This window comes from Neofelis nebulosa, chromosome 5 (assembly GCF_028018385.1).
Source record: "Neofelis nebulosa isolate mNeoNeb1 chromosome 5, mNeoNeb1.pri, whole genome shotgun sequence".
In the NCBI taxonomy this organism is placed as follows: domain Eukaryota; kingdom Metazoa; phylum Chordata; class Mammalia; order Carnivora; family Felidae; genus Neofelis; species Neofelis nebulosa.
The window spans coordinates 37922908-37941032 of record NC_080786.1 but is presented as its reverse complement, the minus strand read 5'-3'; the positions used below and the strand labels follow the sequence as shown (position 1 = coordinate 37941032).

Genomic DNA, 18125 nt, shown 5'->3' with positions numbered 1-18125 from the left:
TTCCCTGGGTTTTCCCTAGAGACTAGATAACACTTCTTGACACAGAACAAAGGCAACACAAAACACTTCTGCCCAGAGTTGGCAACATGGCTTTGGACTGTCTGATTAGTTGCCTGGATCCACCACCTTGTTATATAGGCTTTCTTCGTTCATCTGGTAACAGTTGCTGTGTTTCCTGTATTTTACTTTTTCCTTTCAGTAAAAGAGCTGTCCTCACTATACTCAATTAATTATAAAGACAAAAACTTTTAGACTTAATAGTGTGCAGAACAAGTGGAAAGTTTCTAAAATAGGATCTACCAATAACCAAAATACTGCTATAATCTCAAAAGTCAGCTAATAAGCTAAACTACTGGACATTGCAATAAAAATATCACTTTCTTCAAACTTAGAGCAAAATATCATTATTTAGTACAAGTTCAGAATTGTTTCCTATATTTTGAGATAGACAAATGTTGTTCATAGCAACGTTATTTACAGTAGCAAAAAGGTAGAAACAACTCAAGATGTCCTTCAACAGATGAATGGATAAACAAAATGTGGTACAGACATAAAATAGAATGTTATTCACGATGGGGGGTTGGTATTTATTGGGTAGAGAGTTTCAGTTTAGGAAAATGAAAGAGTTCTAAAGATAGAGATAGTGGTATGGTTGCATAACAACATGAATGTACTTAATGCCACTGAACTGGGCACTTCAAAATTCTTAAAATAGTAAATTTTATGTCTATTTTACCATAACTTACAAAGGAAAAAAAAAGAAAAAAAGACAAATATTTTCATCTCTCATCTCTCCCTAGAAACCCCAAAATATCCCATCTAGTAAGGTTGGATGGGCATGTCCCTCTGCCTCTGGGAAAGGTTGTTTCGTACAAATTATCAGAGGGAATAGTAGGTTCTTAAGGAACAATTTATCTGGTCAATAAAGCTAGTACATATTATGCTAGTGTTAGCACTGCCTTCATACAGAGTAAATTATCTGGCTGTCAGATTTGTTACATCAGTGAATTATTTATTCAAAATATCATTAAATAAATATTGCAGGATTATATGTCCATGAGTCATAAAGAGTAAAGTTCATGTACTAAACAAAGAAGAGATTACTAATTCATTCATTTCTACCAAGACCTAGGCAGCACTTTTATTCAAGCTACCAAACTGCACCTATAAAATAACACCAATAGCAGACTAGGGATACATTTTTATTATTTCCTCTGTTTCAACACTCAAAATGAGCAGAATGTCCTAATAATTGCCTAATTTTTGTCTTGAAAAGACTCTGGGCACTGCATATAATACTCTATAAAATTTATTATTAAAAATAATCTTTTAGAGGCCATACCATATTCATGCAATGCTCTAATGACAAATATATTGTCCTCAAAAAAACAAAAAACAAAAACAAAAACAAAAAAACGAGATTAAGGCATTCACTATGAGCCTAATTCAGCCACTACGCAGACTGTATTTGGAAGGTTTGAGTTACTCTGGGGATGGCTGTGCAGGGAGAAGTGGAAGGGTCCAGAGATTTGTACAACTCACTTCACTTCATAGCAATAATGTGTAAGTTGTGAGCTTCCTGACAGCTTTACTTTTTCTTTCTGGAGAGGCTTTCTTTTTCAAACTTCAATCTTTCTTTTCTCTTTATATTGGTCTCTAAAATTCTGTACCACATCTCATTTACATGAATTTTAGTCATGATTCACTAGGTTTGAGAGAAATCTAGGCACAAGATTAACTGTGATCATGATATGTCCACCCCAGTCTATTATCTGACCGTTTCTCACAGACTGTCTTTTTTTTTTTTTTAACGTTTATTTATTTTTGAGAGTGAGAAAGAGTGCAAGTGGGAAAGGGGTAGAGAGAAAGAGGGAGAGACACAGAATCTGAATGTGAGCTGTCAGCACAGAGCCTGGCACGGGGCTCAAACTCACGGACGGAGAGATCATGACCTGAGCTGAAGTCAGATGCTTAACCAACTGAGCCACCCAGGTGCCCCACAGACTGCTCCTCTGTACCAGAGAAGGAGCCTACTATGGGAGGAGCAGGATTGGTGGTGTCACCATCCCAAGATCCTTTCACTGGGCTCGCCTTTCACTTGCATGCGTTTGCAGACTAGAGCAAAAGATATTTATCTTCTTGTTTGCCACAGGTTTCCTAGGAGCAAAAGTGCAGAAGAATTGTGACCCAAAAGAGTATGAGGGAATCTTTTTTGGAAGAAAAATACAAAGCCATCAAATGATAATGTCATAAAGACAAAACAATGAATGGCTTTAAAAAGTGAAAGAAGAAAAATAAGACACACAGCCTTTAAAAACAATATTCAGATTTTAAAATGTTCTGCACGAAGTCAGAAAGTGTTACTGTTAGCAACAAACGTGAAGGCCAGAGTTCAGTTTATAAACAAGGAAGTGTTTCTATATTTTCTTTCTGTAATGAGGATATCATGTTAAAAGTATTCAGTTACACTGTCATTCATTAACCTGGATTACTCTCAGCAGAGAAATTATCAAAGAATTCAAAGTCCAATTCTCTTAGAAATTCAAGCCAGTCTTAATTTATCTTTCAGAAAGAAAGAACCCAGTGAAACCTAGATGGGAGGTGTGGGAGGGGAGAAACAGGATAAAGCTAGGGGTAAATGGGTGGTAGTAAAACCAATAGAGGGTATTCCATTCCTGGAAGTCTGACGTCAAGCAGAATTGCAATGTCGTATTTAGTTTTTCTCAAGCATACCTATTTTATTAAATGCTTCCTGTAGCTCTTCCAGCTCTTCCCGAGAAATGGTAGTGGTACTGTTTTCCATCTTCGAAGAAAAGACTACCTTCAGGTCTTTATAGCTACAAAAAACAATGTTATAAAAAGAACATTAGCCCTTTGAAAACATTTATCTAAGCAATACAGAATACACAGGCAGTAAAATCTCTAGAAGAAATCACCTGAGAAGTCTGCCTGACAAGGAGCAAATAGGAACAGATACCCCATAACACTATTTCCCAGCATAGGTGGGCCAGACAATAAGAGAGTCCGCAGAGGGAAGGAATGGAAGGAATGCCTGTCTTTTACGCCTTGTCCTTACACAGGGCATACATGTTTCCCAGTAGCCTGTACAATTTTCATTTACATTTTACCCCACTCCTTCAGTAAAATAAACATTTCAAGTTTGAGAGAAGGGTAGCATTTATAAATGTAAAGGACGTGGTCAGGAAGTAAAATGTTAAGACATGAATAATGTCCACAAAAAGAATAAAGTAAGCACATAATTTTTCAAATAATTTATTCATTAACATTTTGCACTGATCAGTTAAAAATTGTTTTAAATTGTGTGAAGTCCTCGAAGAGTGTTACGGCTCATTTGTCACTTGTATACATACTTGCTTAGGAATTTGGGGGGGTTCTTCCCCAAATTTCTGTACCTTACAGTTATTCTGGGGCCTGGTTCTAATTAAAGTATAATTAAATCTTTGGGTTTTAAAAAATATACCATTGCCCTCTATTTAATTTTTAATTTTTTTGAATGTTTATTTATTTTTGAGAAAGAGAGACACAGCATGAGTGGGGTAGGAGCAGAGTGAGAGGGAGACACAGAATCCAAAGCAGGGTCCAGGCTCTGAGCTGTGAGCACAGAGCCCGACACGGGGCTCGAACCCATACACCATGAGATCATGACCTAAGCTGAAGTCCGACGTTTAACCGACTGAGCCACCCAGGTGCCCCTATTTAATTTTTAAATAAATTAAATAGTCATGAGTAACTTTTTCAAGGTGTGAAAGTGAGTAACTCATTGCTTCATCACTAAGCTGTCATCGAACCAAACTGTGTTTCATTCTTGTCTCTAGGTCCGGGTACTCTGCAGTCTCCCAAATATAATGTGGTCACAAGCCATATAAACACATAAATATGTATTTGAATAATAATACACATTACTTATGTAATAATATATAAAGTATATATTATATACTTGTGAAATAAAAATTTGCATTTTAAAAGAAAGCTGCCTTTGTAAAATTCTTAGTAAAGTTTCGGAGGAAGAATTCTTGCTAGATCAACTCACATTTATCAGGCACATCATTTGTCAGTCCTGAAACCCTCCAGAAGGCAGTTACTAGAATTCACTTTGCAATTTTAGAAATGAGGAACACAGCATTTAACCAGCTTCCAAACACCTGGCATGGAAGGAGCCCTACCTGGATGCCTGAGACAGCTCAGAAGAGCACAGTATTTCAGAGTCATCTTGAAAGATGCAGCCCAAAGGCAGCCAGGATCACTGACCAGAGACTCACCAACAGGGGAGGTTATGTTGAATTCTATAGACAGATGTATCTTCCCATAGATTTTGTTATGTGCCATATATTTCTTCAGTAATTCCAAAACTGCTTTCCTTCTCCGCTTTGTTTTTTTAGCCCATATAATTTAAAAAACTTTCTTTCACCAATTAAAGCCTTTCTCCCCCGCTCCTAATCCTCAAGGGTATCCTGACATAACAAAGTATATATTTAGAAAGTTAAGGAAGTATATTCTAAAAATGAACTTCCCAATTAGATGAAATGGGATCTGATCTTTTATCCTCCCTCAAATTTCTAACTTCCATGAACCTCTAAAAGCTTTACCAAAATTGGGGCACCCGGGTGGCTCAGTCAGTTGAGTGTCCGACTTTGGCTCAGGTCATGATCTCATGGTTTGTTGGGTTCAAGTCCCGCAGCTAGCTCTGTGCTGACAGCTCAGAGCCTGGAGCCTGCTTCCGATTCTGTGTCTCCTTCTCTCCCTCTCTCTGCCCCTCCCCACCCTCAAAAATTTTAAAAAAAAAAAAATTACAAAAATTTTTTTAAAAACTTTACCAAAATTAGTCTAAGCAGCCATTTATAATTTATAGGATCTAAAACCCCAGGTTCCAGAACAGTTTCAGCGAAAAGGCATTAAGAACAGCCCTTGAGACCAAGAAGATTCTGAAACCTTTTTACCAACTGTAAAGATCCCAACTGTGAGGGACCAAACCTTTTGGTTTCTGGGCTATTCTGTTTTCTCTCCTCCCCCTGTGGCCCTAGCCCTGGTCACCTGAGATCCTGAGTTCTTGAGGTAGCCGTTGACACAGAGGAGGCAGCCTGCCCCCTAATCTATCCTCCAAAATTCCCTTTTTTCCTTACTTCCCCCTTCTCTAGTAATATAAAAAATAATGGCAAATATTTACTGAGGGCTTTTTCAATGGGCCTGGAGCTATGCTAATGTCATATATGAGCTTACTATGTATTGATCTGTTCTTCTATTGATTGAACAAGTGTCCTCCCTTAAATGTAAATTAGAGGGCTGCACAGGTTACCTAAGGAAGGTTTAAAAAGAGAGAGAGACAGACAGACAGACAGAGAGACAGAGAGAGAGAGAATCAACATCAAATCTGTTTCTAATGGCTCCAAACCCTTAAAATCTACATGTAGCTCAATTAGCATCCCTATTCTCTCACTGCAAGCATCACAGGTAGTTTTAAAGAAAAGACTGATGACCACTTCACACTTAAGTATAGGTGACTGATAAACCCTTACAGTGCTCATCAGATTTATATTTTATGGGCAAAACTTTTTTTAAGGATATGAGGGAATTTTTTAAATTTATTTTGAGAGAGAGAGCTTGCACAGCAGGGAAGGGGCAGAGAGAGAGGGAGAGAGAGAATCCCAAGCAGGCTCCGCACTAACAGTGAGGAGCCCAACATAGGGCTTGAACTCACAAACCGAGAGATCATGACCTGAGCTGAAACCAAGACTCGGATGTTTAACTGACTAAGCCACCCAGGCGCCCCTTAAGGGCAAATTTATATTTTAAGGGCAAATGTCTGTTTTCTTTAGACTAACAGATGAATACATTATTAGACTATTTATACATCAGCAAAATAAATGAACTACACCCGTTTCTTAAAAACACAGTAACCGGAAAAAGCAAAGTGCTAAGAGATACATATGGTATATGTACCAATTATTGTGAATTATAAAAACACATGTATGTACTACATATGTTGCCAAACATATATAGTAAAACTTAAAAACACATGGGAATGATGCAACAAATTCAGAATAGTGGTTGTCTATGGAGAAGTAGGAAAGGAGCACAGCTGGGAGCTGGCATTGGATCCATTACATTTTTTTAAGAGAAATTTGAAGCAATTATGGCAAAACTTAACATCTGTTCAATCTGAGCATTCAGTATATGGATACTGGTTATACTGTCTCTGTACCTACTTTAAGAATTCTTTTGTTTTAAATAATTCACGAGATAATTTTTTAACTTTTAAGTTCAGATAGTAAAAAAAAAAATGATACGTAAATAAAATAATAAAGGTAACACAAGAATATGTTTTGAACAGGAGAAAACTTCCCAAAGTCCCTCAGGACACGGGGAAACATTTTTTTCAAGTACTTCAATCTTGAACAGTCAAAACAGTTAATATTATTGTAGAAGAATAATTTATTGAAATATCAAATTGTGTTTCTTCTCCAAGAATAATTGTGTTTCTTCTCCCCCGCCCCAGTCACACACCTCAACTACAGCAGTAACTACCTCTTGTCAGGCACGCTGGCAGCACAAAAGCAAAACCAGCCTGGAATCTGCGGTTCCGAGTCCTCAGGTAGAAGCACAAACCTCCTCAGGGTTTACTGGGTGTTCTGGGAATGGGGCAGCAGGAGGAGGAAATCCCTGAGAAGCCACTAGATAAGGAAGACAGAGAGAGGCAGAAATTGTCTCCATGGGCAAACAGGGAAATCTGCAGATGCCGGCAAGGAAGACTGTGGCCACAAGGGTGGCAGAGACAGGGGCAGACAAGGTACAGGAGAATCCGTGCTGAAGGAATGCACTGTTGTGAGTAACGGGCATTTTCCAGGCAGACACTGGGGACTGATGATCCAGGACAGAAGAGCTTCCCACGAACCTCTGCTCTGTTTAAGACCCCAGAACAAGAGAGGCTGAGGGGCAGATTCCAGGTGCCTGAGAAGCACTTGACTGACTCAGGCAGGATGAGCCATCACAGTCAAAATGAGAACAAACTGAGGGTTGATGGGGAGGTGGAGGAGAGGGAAAGTGGGTGATGGGCATTGAGGAGGGCACCTGTTGGGATGAACACTGGGTGTTGTACGAAAACCAATTTGACAATAAATTATATTTAATCTAAAAAAATAAATTTGCTTTAAAGAACATACACAAATGTGATATTTCTTTCATACCTGACTTTTATGGAAAAAGCCTGTCCTTTTTTATGGAAAAAAAAATCCTCCAATTCTCTGGAGAAGTGCCTAGGCTCAGAGGTTCTGGAGCATGGCAGTATCTCTGGGAGGGGCAATACTATGGCATCCTATATCCTCCCCCTCTTCTTCATAAACTTCTCTTATCTCCCACTGCAATGTTCCACTTTTCTTACTATGTTCTATTTTCAGCTCCCAGTACAAGTTTAAAGATCACAAGGTCAGTAGAATAAGTCACTATATGAAAAAATAAGCAGCTAAGAAATATGACTGAAGAGTTTCCTTTTTAGTTTAAAGGAAACCTGGAAAATACTTTCATTTTTCTGTATTTCCAGCAATCTTTTTTCAACCACATTTCACAACAGGGAGCGACATCATTCTGCAAAACGCAAACATTCATATTCCCTACCAAACTGTTACTTCATCAGATTTTCTCTAGTTAACTGGAATGTCTACTGACTTTCTAATATAAATATGAAATGGGAGACCACTGACTTTATTAAATATTACACACCAGCCTGACCCCTCTTTGGACAAAGAAAGCTATTAAATGGGTATGATATAATTCACATTTCTCCTGAGCATCCTTCTGCACTGAAAGAACTGAGCTCCATTTTTTTTTATTCATTTTACAAGGGGCAGCTATGCTGGCGAACTTTCCTGATAAGTCATCAACTGGATGGCCAACAAGCCTAAACTGGCAAAATCCCAAACTGTCTTAAAAGGGTAACTGTTATAAAAATGTAACTTTAATCTCAGATAAGCAAAACCAATTGCCTAAGTGCCTGCACAATCGTAGAGACCATAATCAGCATCAATATGAAGAGTTAAGCCAGGTATAACACATCTGTGAGGCAGTGACACGTAGTTCCAAACTAACTCATTTGTGACTTCTTTTTATTTTATTTTATTTTTTTTATTTTTTATTTAAAAAAAATTTTTTTTTAACATTTATTTATTTTTGAGACAGAGAGAGACAGAGCATGAACGGGGGAGGGGCAGAGAGAGAGGGAGACACAGAATCGGAAGCAGGCTCCAGGCTCTGAGCCATCAGCCCAGAGCCCGACGCGGGGCTCGAACTCACGGACCGTGAGATCGTGACCTGAGCTGAAGTCGGAGGCTTAACAGACTGAGCCACCCAGGTGCCCCATGTGACTTCTTTTTAAAGGGCGGCCTAGCAATCTACAAAAACAAACATGACAAAAAATAATAATATACAGATATCTTAATGTTGGGGCTTTTTTCTGCTTCAGTTCCAAGGATTAACCATTTCATCAGTCCCCACACCACCTAATTCATGTGCCTTCTGCCCCCTACTCTCCATTCCATGGTCTGCCCGCCACACTCATGTCCTTACCTCCTTCCCACCTGCATTAGCATCATAGCCTGTTTTCACCTTGGCTCTTATATGTTATTCAGCTCACATGCATTAACTTATTCTTGATCATGTACTGCCTTGTGATAGTCACATTTTGTTAATCTCATTCACCTTCCTAAACTCACTTCTTGCTCTATACAGGTAAAAGATGCAGTTTTCTGATTTTTATGTTTTCAATAGCCTTAATGTGTTACACATGTGGGGAAAATTTACTAAAATTCACTAATGGTAATACTTCTCTTCATAGAGCAGGGAGAGTACTAGGTAAAAAGGTGCCAAGCAGAACAGATGTCTGTGCAAAATGTGTCACCAACAGGTGAGTGAAGAGACTGAAAGAATCTCCATACCTCAATCACCGGTTCTCTTCATTCACTCACCCACTTACTCATTATTTATTCACAACTTACAGAGCACCTGTTCACCCTACCCAGTATTAGGGGCACAAAGATGGTATTCAAAATTTTGAGCCCACTTGGCTATATATAGCAGGTGTTTTTTCTAAATCTTTCAAAAATAATTTTTGTCCATTTCCCCCAAATTCCTTTACAAAGGAGTAAATATATATATATATATATATATATATATATATATATATGTATATATGTGAAAATATATATATATATGTATGTATGTAAATACCCTCAATTCTTCCCTGGATGAATCTTTTAAGTGCCAATGCTCTTGTGCAAACACCAGATGTCTAAATAAGGAAATCTGCTGGGCAAAGCAGAGAACAGAGAGGACTTGCCTACATGTTCTCCCCACTCACTGCCTTACTGCATGAGCCACTGCCATGGTCATCTCCATGACCAGCCACAATTATAGTGATAATACTACTGCGCATTTGTACATTTGGGCACTGAGTTTGGTGCTGACCTGAGCATTCATCGGCTGCTAAAGTTGCCACCAAGACCTTTCTGTATCCATTCACTTAAAAGCCTCAATATGTAGCCCATAGTAAGAGAGTTTAAAATCATTTAGTCAAGTATTCAGCAAATACAATTTGAACTAAGCATGAAGGTTTAAAGATTAATAAGAATTAATTTCTTCTAGAACTATACTTTTTTTTTTTTTAACGTTTATTTATTTTTGAGACAGGGAGAGACAGAGCATGAACAGGGGAGGGTCAGAGAGAGGGAGACACAGAATATGAAGTAGGCTCCAGGCTCTGAGCTGTCAGCTCAGAGCCCGACGCGGGGCTAGAACTCACGGACCGCAAGATCATGACCTGAGCCGAAGTCGGCCGCCTAACCGACTGAGCCACCCAGGCGCCCCTAGAACTATACTTAATATAATGCTGATTGGGGTCAACTATAAATGCCTAAGTTTAATTAAAACTGATTTTTTGGTAAATGATATAAAGGAATATTATGATTATTTCTCTTTTCATAAACAAATTAGAATTGTCCCCTAATTTGTTTGCTGTTTAAATCTAGACTTAAAGGGACCTCTTTGAATACTATATATTATTTACTGTCAAGCTCATTGAAACTATGTGATTCTAGGTTGGAAGTTTCTGGACTAATTGCAGCCAAGGCAATAGCAGTATATAGAGCAGCAATATGAGAAGGAAGGCTAGAAGGGGGTTGTGCATGCTTGTGCACGTGCAAACCACGCTTAGTAATTTTTCAGTTGAGAAATAGGAAATTGCATTAAACGTATACACAAAAGGTCTAAAGTAGAGTTTACTGATCAAAGTTTAGGTCAAGACTATCCATAGAAGACTGATTGGAACCATTTGGGGATGTGAAAGAAAGGGGAAGACAGGCCCCAGTACCTTCCTGAAGTCTCAAGCTCTAAGTTCAACATTAAGTGAATACAGCTAACTTGTAAACTGAGGAAATTACAGTCTATCAAGTGGGAATCAGTTCTTGGGACCTGCTGATCAATGTTGTCCCATGGCCCCAAGCTCAGCAACACTTCTGCCCAGCAGCCCATGAAAAGCCTTCCTGGTTCCTGAAGTCCTGGAGGAGGACGGAGGCCCTTATATCTGACTCCCTAGACTTTAGCCTTTTCCTGATGTGTACATGATGCCAGCCAGGGCTCTGAAAGGGGAAGCCGCTGCTGAGCCACAGTGGACTGCTGCCAACAGGAATCAGGCCCAAGGTCACCACATCTTCTGACTTTTAAAGAAAAGCCAGAAATCCATATTTTTATGTGAAATTTTATTTTCAGTTTTTGCAAACGATGTGAATCCTTTTATAAAACACCATGTGTGTCAGATTAAAACTCTGGTCTATTAATTTTGCTTCTACACCTCCCTAATTCCATGTGACCTCACTTGGTCTCCCAAGGCAACCTGGTAGAACTATGTTTCTCTAGAAACACTCGCATAACATTAGCTCAGTCTAAAAGCCCGAAGAACACATTTTGTCCCTTAATGTGTCAAAACCCAACCTCTGCTATGCACCACTCACCACATCCCTGCTCCCAGTAAGGGATATTTCTAAGTGTCAGCTTCTCTGAAAGAAGAGGAGCCAGCAGGTCAGGAGCCCACTAATCACAGATTCCCAGCTCAGGTAACTGGACCTGCCCATCATCCCAGGATCTTTTCCTTCTCGTTTATTATTTATATCCCACCTACTCTCCCCCACTCCCACCTCCACTTTAGAACTTCTCTTTCTGAGAAAATTCACCATAGTAATGTTCCCCAAACTGCTATCATATAATGTTACAATACCATCAATACTTCGAATATCATTTCCCAATGTTTTGTTTTGTTTTCTTCTCTCCAGTAACCATTTCCCTTCTCCTGGTAACAGCACCAATTTTAGTTTTGGGGTTCCGCTCATTCCATATAATCCACATATAACAGTTGAGTGAAGTTCCAGGTCCAAGCCAATCAATACATCATATTCTCTGCTGTAGGGATTTGGTTTAGGGATAGGCATGTAACACAGTTGGAGCCAATGAGACATTAAGAAAGCTTTTGTGGAACTTTCTGTAATAAGAGTCCCACAAACTCCCCTGGATCAGTTTTCATGAAGAAGTATAGGCCAGAACAGCCACATCAATATTGCCTCCAGAAGGGGAAGACCTGAAGCAGAGAATTAAGCCAAAACCAACATAGCAGAGAGCAGAGCCAGTGGGTGAAGAGAAAACCTGTCTGGGCAGAGTTAAGTGCTAAATCCCATTGGGCTAAAGCCTTTATGTCTAGTTACTTGAAACAATTTTTCTTTAAAGCCAGTTAAACTAAGTTTCTATTGCTTGCAACCAAGAGTCCAAACTGATATATGAGGAGTAATAACAGACATAGTTTACAAAAAGAAAATGTAAGGGGGGGGGGCGTCAATTCCTCAAACAATAGAAAATATTTAAACATTCCGAACTGGGAAAGAAAATTAATCATAATTATATTTTCTAAGTTTACACGTAGATAAGAAGCATAATAGTTTTAAGGTTTTTGTTGTTGTTGTTGTTGTTGTTTGGTTGACACACAATGTTACATTAGTGTCAGGTGCACAGCATAGTGATTCAGCATCTCTATATGTTGTGCTGTGCTCACCACAACTGTAGCTGCCATCTGTCACCACTCAACACTATCACAGTATCATTGGTATTTGTCATAATTTGTATTTTATCACCACCACCACACCTGATCTCAGAAAGCTCAGTGCACTAGTGAAGTACAAAAAAGTTAGATTATGGTTCCTCCCACAGCAATCAGCAGCACTGAAGATTACATTCATAGCCTAAAGGCCCCAGGCTTATGGCTTCTCTGTACCTTTTTTCCCTTCCCTTTATCCAGAAAGATTCTCCTTCCCATTTCTGTTAATTTGTTTCTAGGTAAAGATGAAAAACTCAGGGGAGCCTGGGTGGCTTAGTTGGTTAAGCTGCTGACTTCGGCTCAGGTCATGATCTCTCAGTTCGTGGGTTTGAGCCCCCCATCGGGTTCTGTGCTGACAGCTCAGAGCCTGGAGCCTGCTTTGGATTCTGCATCTCCCTCTCTCTCTGCTGCTCCCCCATTTGCTCCCCCATCTCTCTCTCTCTCTCTCTCAAAAAATGAATAAACATTAAAAAAATTTTTTTTAAAAAGATGACAAACTCAGTAGTAATATATTATGAGGAATGGCAGGCCTTTTTGTTGTGAGGCAGGGCAGGGCAGGGCAATCCAGCTACAGTAAAAAAACATTCAGAGTCAAGAAATCATTAAAGTCAGGAAATTACTAATGCAGTGCAGGTAACGGGGCGGGCGCGGGGTGGTGGGGAGAGCAACTTACCAAACACCTGACAGTAAAAAAACAGACATCTAAGATGTTTGCAGGTTTATCCAACAGCTCACTGAAAGCAGGTACCCCCAAGTATCAAGACCCTGTAAGTTAGTTCAATTTCCAAAGGGGTACTTCATCTAAACCTCAATGGGACCCACATTATAATTTGCTGCATGGCACAGTAATGTGCTTCCAAAGTACAAAGGGAACAAGGAAGATATATGGCAGACAGGAATTCAGGAATGAATGAAGATGAAAAAACCAAAACTCTCCATCTAGTCTTTTTTTTTTAAGTTTATTTATTTATTTTTAAGTAATCTCTACACCAAGTGTGGGGCTCAAACTCATGACCCTGAGATCAAGAGTTGCATGCTCTTCCGACTGAGCCAGTGAGGCATCCCTCCATCTTGCCTTGTAATGGCATTTTTTTTTTACATGATTAGTGGTCTAATGTAGTTACAGATGCTGAAAGAAAGTGGCCTGAAATAAACTTTAAGTAGGAACATTAGAAACAACAGGTTTTTAAATCAAATCTATTTGCTGCTTTTATTGTTGTTTCGGATTCCAGTTTACAATCATTCCATGAGATGTCATTATATCATTATTCGAAATTATACAAGCTGCCTAATTATTCTCTATTTTTAAATTCTAGAAGAAAACATTCCAAAAGATGATGTCTTCCATAATTAAATTCTCTCTCTCTCTCTCTCTCTCTCTCTCTTTTTGGTTGTTGTTCCTTAATACTACCATTTCCTTCTTCAGAATATAGCCTCAATAATTTTTGGCTGTAAAACTATGCCTCCAGACTCTAATCCCTCCCTGTTAACAATTCTTCTTTCCCAATCTACCCTGAGAAAGACCTCTTTCTCCCAAGGCCTCTTCCTGGTTGTCCCATAACTTTCCTTCATGTCTTTTCCTGTCCCGAGAAACTCTACTCTTTCACATTGAATTCTTCATGTGCCCTCCAAGCAGAGCTCAAATTCCACCATAAATTTCTCCATTGGCCTCATTGCGTCTCAGCACATTTACTGGAAACATCTAAGGTGCTAGGTGTTGTTCCAAATGTTGGAGGTAGTCTACTGGTGACTCACATATGGAACTGGCTCTCAAAGAATTTACAATCTAGTAAGGAGGCCAATAAACCCCAGATGACAGCAATGGCAAGCACATGAGACTCCCTCACCCACTGCAGACGTCATTCACCAATCATAGCTCTTTCCCACAAGGCCTTGAGTTGCCTCAGGGTCCCCTTTTCAACATGGCCCCTGACAGAGCCCCTACCAAAGAGTCAGCCCTCCAATGAGCTAGGATGCCACCTCCAGAACCACAATGCAAGCCAGAAAGAAATAAGTAGGAAAGGAAGAATCTTCTGACGGCTTCTAGTCTTCAAAGAAGACTTTACAGGGCAGGTGCCATCTGAGCTGGACCTTGAAACAGGAAAAGGCAAAGAAAGATGAAAATTGCAGCTAAGGAAGAAAATTCTTAGTGGTCTCCCCACAGAGTACTCAGATAACTCCAATTTCTCAGACTTAGTATCTATATTGTATTACAGCACCTTATCACCTTGCAATTTTTAATTTTTGGAGAGCAATGGTGTATCTTCTATTTCTTCTCTAATTAAAAATTTCAAGGTGGTAAAATGATACAATACAATATAAATACTTAAAAGCTCCACTTTTAACCTCTTGGTGACAGTGATGGTGAGTGATCTTATTCAAAAGATGTCACTCCTCTGACAGCCTTTTTCTTAAAAAAGAAATCCACTTAATATCTTTACTAATTCTATTATTTCTAAATCCTTCCACAAAAGGGTGTTACAGTTCTTCAGTTTATTGCATATATATTTTTTTTTTTTAAGTCAGTCCTAATGTTGAAGTTATAATACAAATTTTTAGTTCCTGGCACTATACCATGAAGCACAATGAAGATCATCTTATTTAAATTAAGCAAGCTTGTCTTTTTGCCTATTGGTAATAGCTACTTCTGACATGAAAAATAACCCCTGCGATCTCCAAAGATGCCTGCATGCTACATCTTCTAATTGGAGCAGGCCAATGCTGGCCAGCCCAAAGATTCTTTCTTTTTCCATTCAAATAGGTCAACAATTCACTCCTTATGCACCTCAGAAAACAACTTATTGTCTCACTGTAAGCCATACTCTCTAAAAAGGAATTTTCTATGATTTCCAAGACTTTTGGCTTCACCTGTATCCCCTTACCTATTGACGATGGAAACATTTAATCTTCCTACCTGGTATTTGTGCCAGCTAAGGTATTTTCATTGTAAGCAACAAAGACTGGCAAAATTTGCCCAAAAAGGAACACACTGGAACACTCTGGCTCAAAGAGGAAGGGAGGGCTGAACAAGAAGCCTCTGGAAGGACAGGTGCCAGGCAGTTTTAAGGAGCTCCGCAGTGGAAACTACAATGTGCCACTTTAGAGCTCTGTCTCCAGATGCTTCAACCATCACCAGCTGTGAATGACAGTCTAATCCCCAGGATGTTAGTCTGTTTGGCAGGGCTCAGGCCACATGCCCAACCCTGTGTTCAGGGGGTATCAAGAAGACCTACAGCTGTAGAGAATCTCTTTGTCCTAGGTTCATTTGCCTTCTGCACAAGCTCTGTGTTTGCATGACGCAAAAAAGCAAGGTTTAATTCTGACTCCCAAGCAAATGCAAGCGTGCCATTCTAACAGTCTTCTCCTGACCTGAACTCATCCCACCCAGTTAAGAACATCTGAAGGTCAAATGAACAAGACTCATAAAATCTCCCCCAAACTCTCCATCCAAGAAAACCCCACAAAACACAGCACTCATACACAACAGCAGTCCAAAACAGGCAAGGGAGACTTCCCCTACCCCTTTGATAGTAATAAACATTCATAGGTGCTCATCATACACCAAACACTGTTCTAAGTAGTACATATATTGTCTCAATCCACACAGCAATTCCCTGAGGTTGGTAATTTTATAATTCCCATTTTACAGTTAGAGAAATTGAGGCCCAAAACTTCCCAGTAAGTGGCAGAGCTGGGATCCACGCCTAGGGAGTTTTCCAAGTCCAGGCCCTTAATTACGTTTCATAGTGGTGGTCTCCATACATCTCTTTCTGCCCCTATATCTCAAGTTATACACCCTGTGATTGTTCTCTATTAGAAGCTGCCCTACAACCTGGCTTTCCAGCATGGTAGCATTAGGGCGAAGTGTGGACAGTGTGATCCGTCTTGCTAAAACGTTAGAAAATGTATGGAAGGATTTAAATGAGTTTTGTGAGAACTGTATGAATTCTTTTACATTACATTTTTTTCTGTCTGTACAAAAGTACCTTGTTCCTATTTTCCAAGTATTATTTATTCACTGGAAATTATATATTAGGGAGGTAATTACCCAGACTGTAACCGCCTATGATGCCAAATATTTCATTCAGAATAAATGCCTCAATACAAACACCAGGGAGCTGTCAGAGAAAAGGAAGCTGTGAGTCACTTTCGAGGGCTCTAGAATAATCCAGGCATTACTTCCTAGTTTATAATCCTTTCCCACCATTTCCACCCAAGAATTTCCAAGTAAATGATTCACAGCAACAGACATTCTTGTCCAACTTGTGCCCAAGTGAGCAGAGGAGTCCTATCCAGGGTGTTTCCATGTCAGGGTTTGAGCTTTAGCCTCCAAAACACACATCAGTTTAAACGTGAAGTGTTTCACTTTTTATACCAATAAATTAAAACAGTGTTGTCAGGAGCTGAAACCTGGAGGCACTTCACAACTTGCAGAAACTAACTCTGCCCTCTTTATTAACTGACAAAGGAAGGAATTATCATATATGTGTGTTTTCAAGCACCCATAGAAATCTTTCCTAAAATCCCAAATTTCTACAAATTATGGCTTAAAAGCATTAGTGCCAGAAAATATTTTCCAACAATTGCAAAGGATGCCATATCACGAAGAATTAAAACTATCATCACGGTTTTTTTTAAGAGTACAACAGTTAACACGTCTATGGTTTTCTCATTCTTCTAATAGTCTACATGCTACCACAGAAGGATTCTACTAGCTGACCATAACAGGTTAGGGCCTTTGCTACTCATAAGAGATGGATGCTTCCACAATGCAATTAGATACCTGCCCAAGAACTATGAGGTATCTGTACCCTTTGCTTTGGAGAATGGAAGGAAGCAGTGCCCACTACCAGCTCTGGAAATTTTCTCACACCAGAATCTTGGCATTAGTCAAATTAAACAGTACTTTATATTTATTGAGTATTTTATACTTTCCAAGCATCCATTTTACCTCTTTAACTCATTATTAGACATAGGTCTCCAACAGAGAAACTGAGACACAGTGAATTTTAATGACTTATAAAATTTATAAAATCTGGTCCACACTCCTCCAAAGATGACAGAACGGGCATATACACTGAGGAGTAAATGCTATGCTCAGAACTCAAGAACATGTCTTTGGCAATGCTGGTTGAAAGTATTTACAACCAAAGAGGACCTGAAGCAAAAACCACTAACCACAAATGCAGTCAAAATTAAGACACACTGACATCAATGTTTATATGCCATGGGTTGTATAACTTTAGAAATAAAGGAAGAAATTAACAAGAGCACAACTACTATAGGAAATGTTAACTTCTGATAGTTTAATGAGTCAAAAGTAAATAAGGATAAAGAAAATTTGAATAATAAGTTGTAAAGGTATAATTTTTTTTTTTTTACAACTCTCACATTATAATCCTTATTTTCTTGAATTCAATCAAAGTTAGCTCTAAGGCCTACTCAATACGATTATTTGAGAAGACAAATGCTAGTTGTTATAGAAATCCCTCTCATTCTCTGGGCCAAACCAGAACCCCAGACCTTATAAGAGAAGAGGAACAATGGGGAAGACTCTTCTGTCCAGTGAGCAAGACAGATACATACCCTTCTGGGCTCACGTCATCCATTCAAAATCACTAGCATTCACACCCCCAAATACAAGCCTGGAAACAGTGACTTTTCTTCCCCAGGTCAGTCCCACTCATCTGAGACATCTCCTATGTATGCAGTCTCTCACACTGTAAGACTCAAGGTCATCTTGACGCCACTACCTTCTCCCTGCAAAAACCTGTAACTTACCACCAAATCCTACCTCCAAATTCTGGAATACCCCCTCCTCTCCACCGTCACTTGTCACTGCCTTAGTCCAGCACCCTGGTGTCTTGTCAGGGCTACTTCAGGAGGTCCAGCTCTCCCTGACTCTCCCCATCCAGTACTTGGCTCTTACACTATGCCCATCAGCTTCAACGTATTCTCCAATAGACCCAGCCTAACAAGC

At 39.4% G+C, this 18125-nt stretch overlaps 1 protein-coding gene across 4 annotated transcripts in view; it reads right to left on the bottom strand.

The window, feature by feature from the left end:
- PLS1 (plastin 1) overlaps positions 1–18125 on the bottom strand; it is a 106881-nt gene that overhangs the window by 40199 nt on the left and 48557 nt on the right. For 3 of the 4 annotated variants that reach the window (XM_058730115.1, XM_058730116.1, XM_058730114.1), the window contains one exon: positions 2734–2837. In XM_058730115.1, the coding sequence (XP_058586098.1) occupies positions 2734–2803 (70 nt within the window). In that variant the 5' untranslated portion in view covers positions 2804–2837. Of the gene's footprint in view, positions 1–2733; positions 2838–6543; positions 6569–18125 lie in introns of those variants that run through there. The other variant, XM_058730117.1, reaches the window with a different exon arrangement.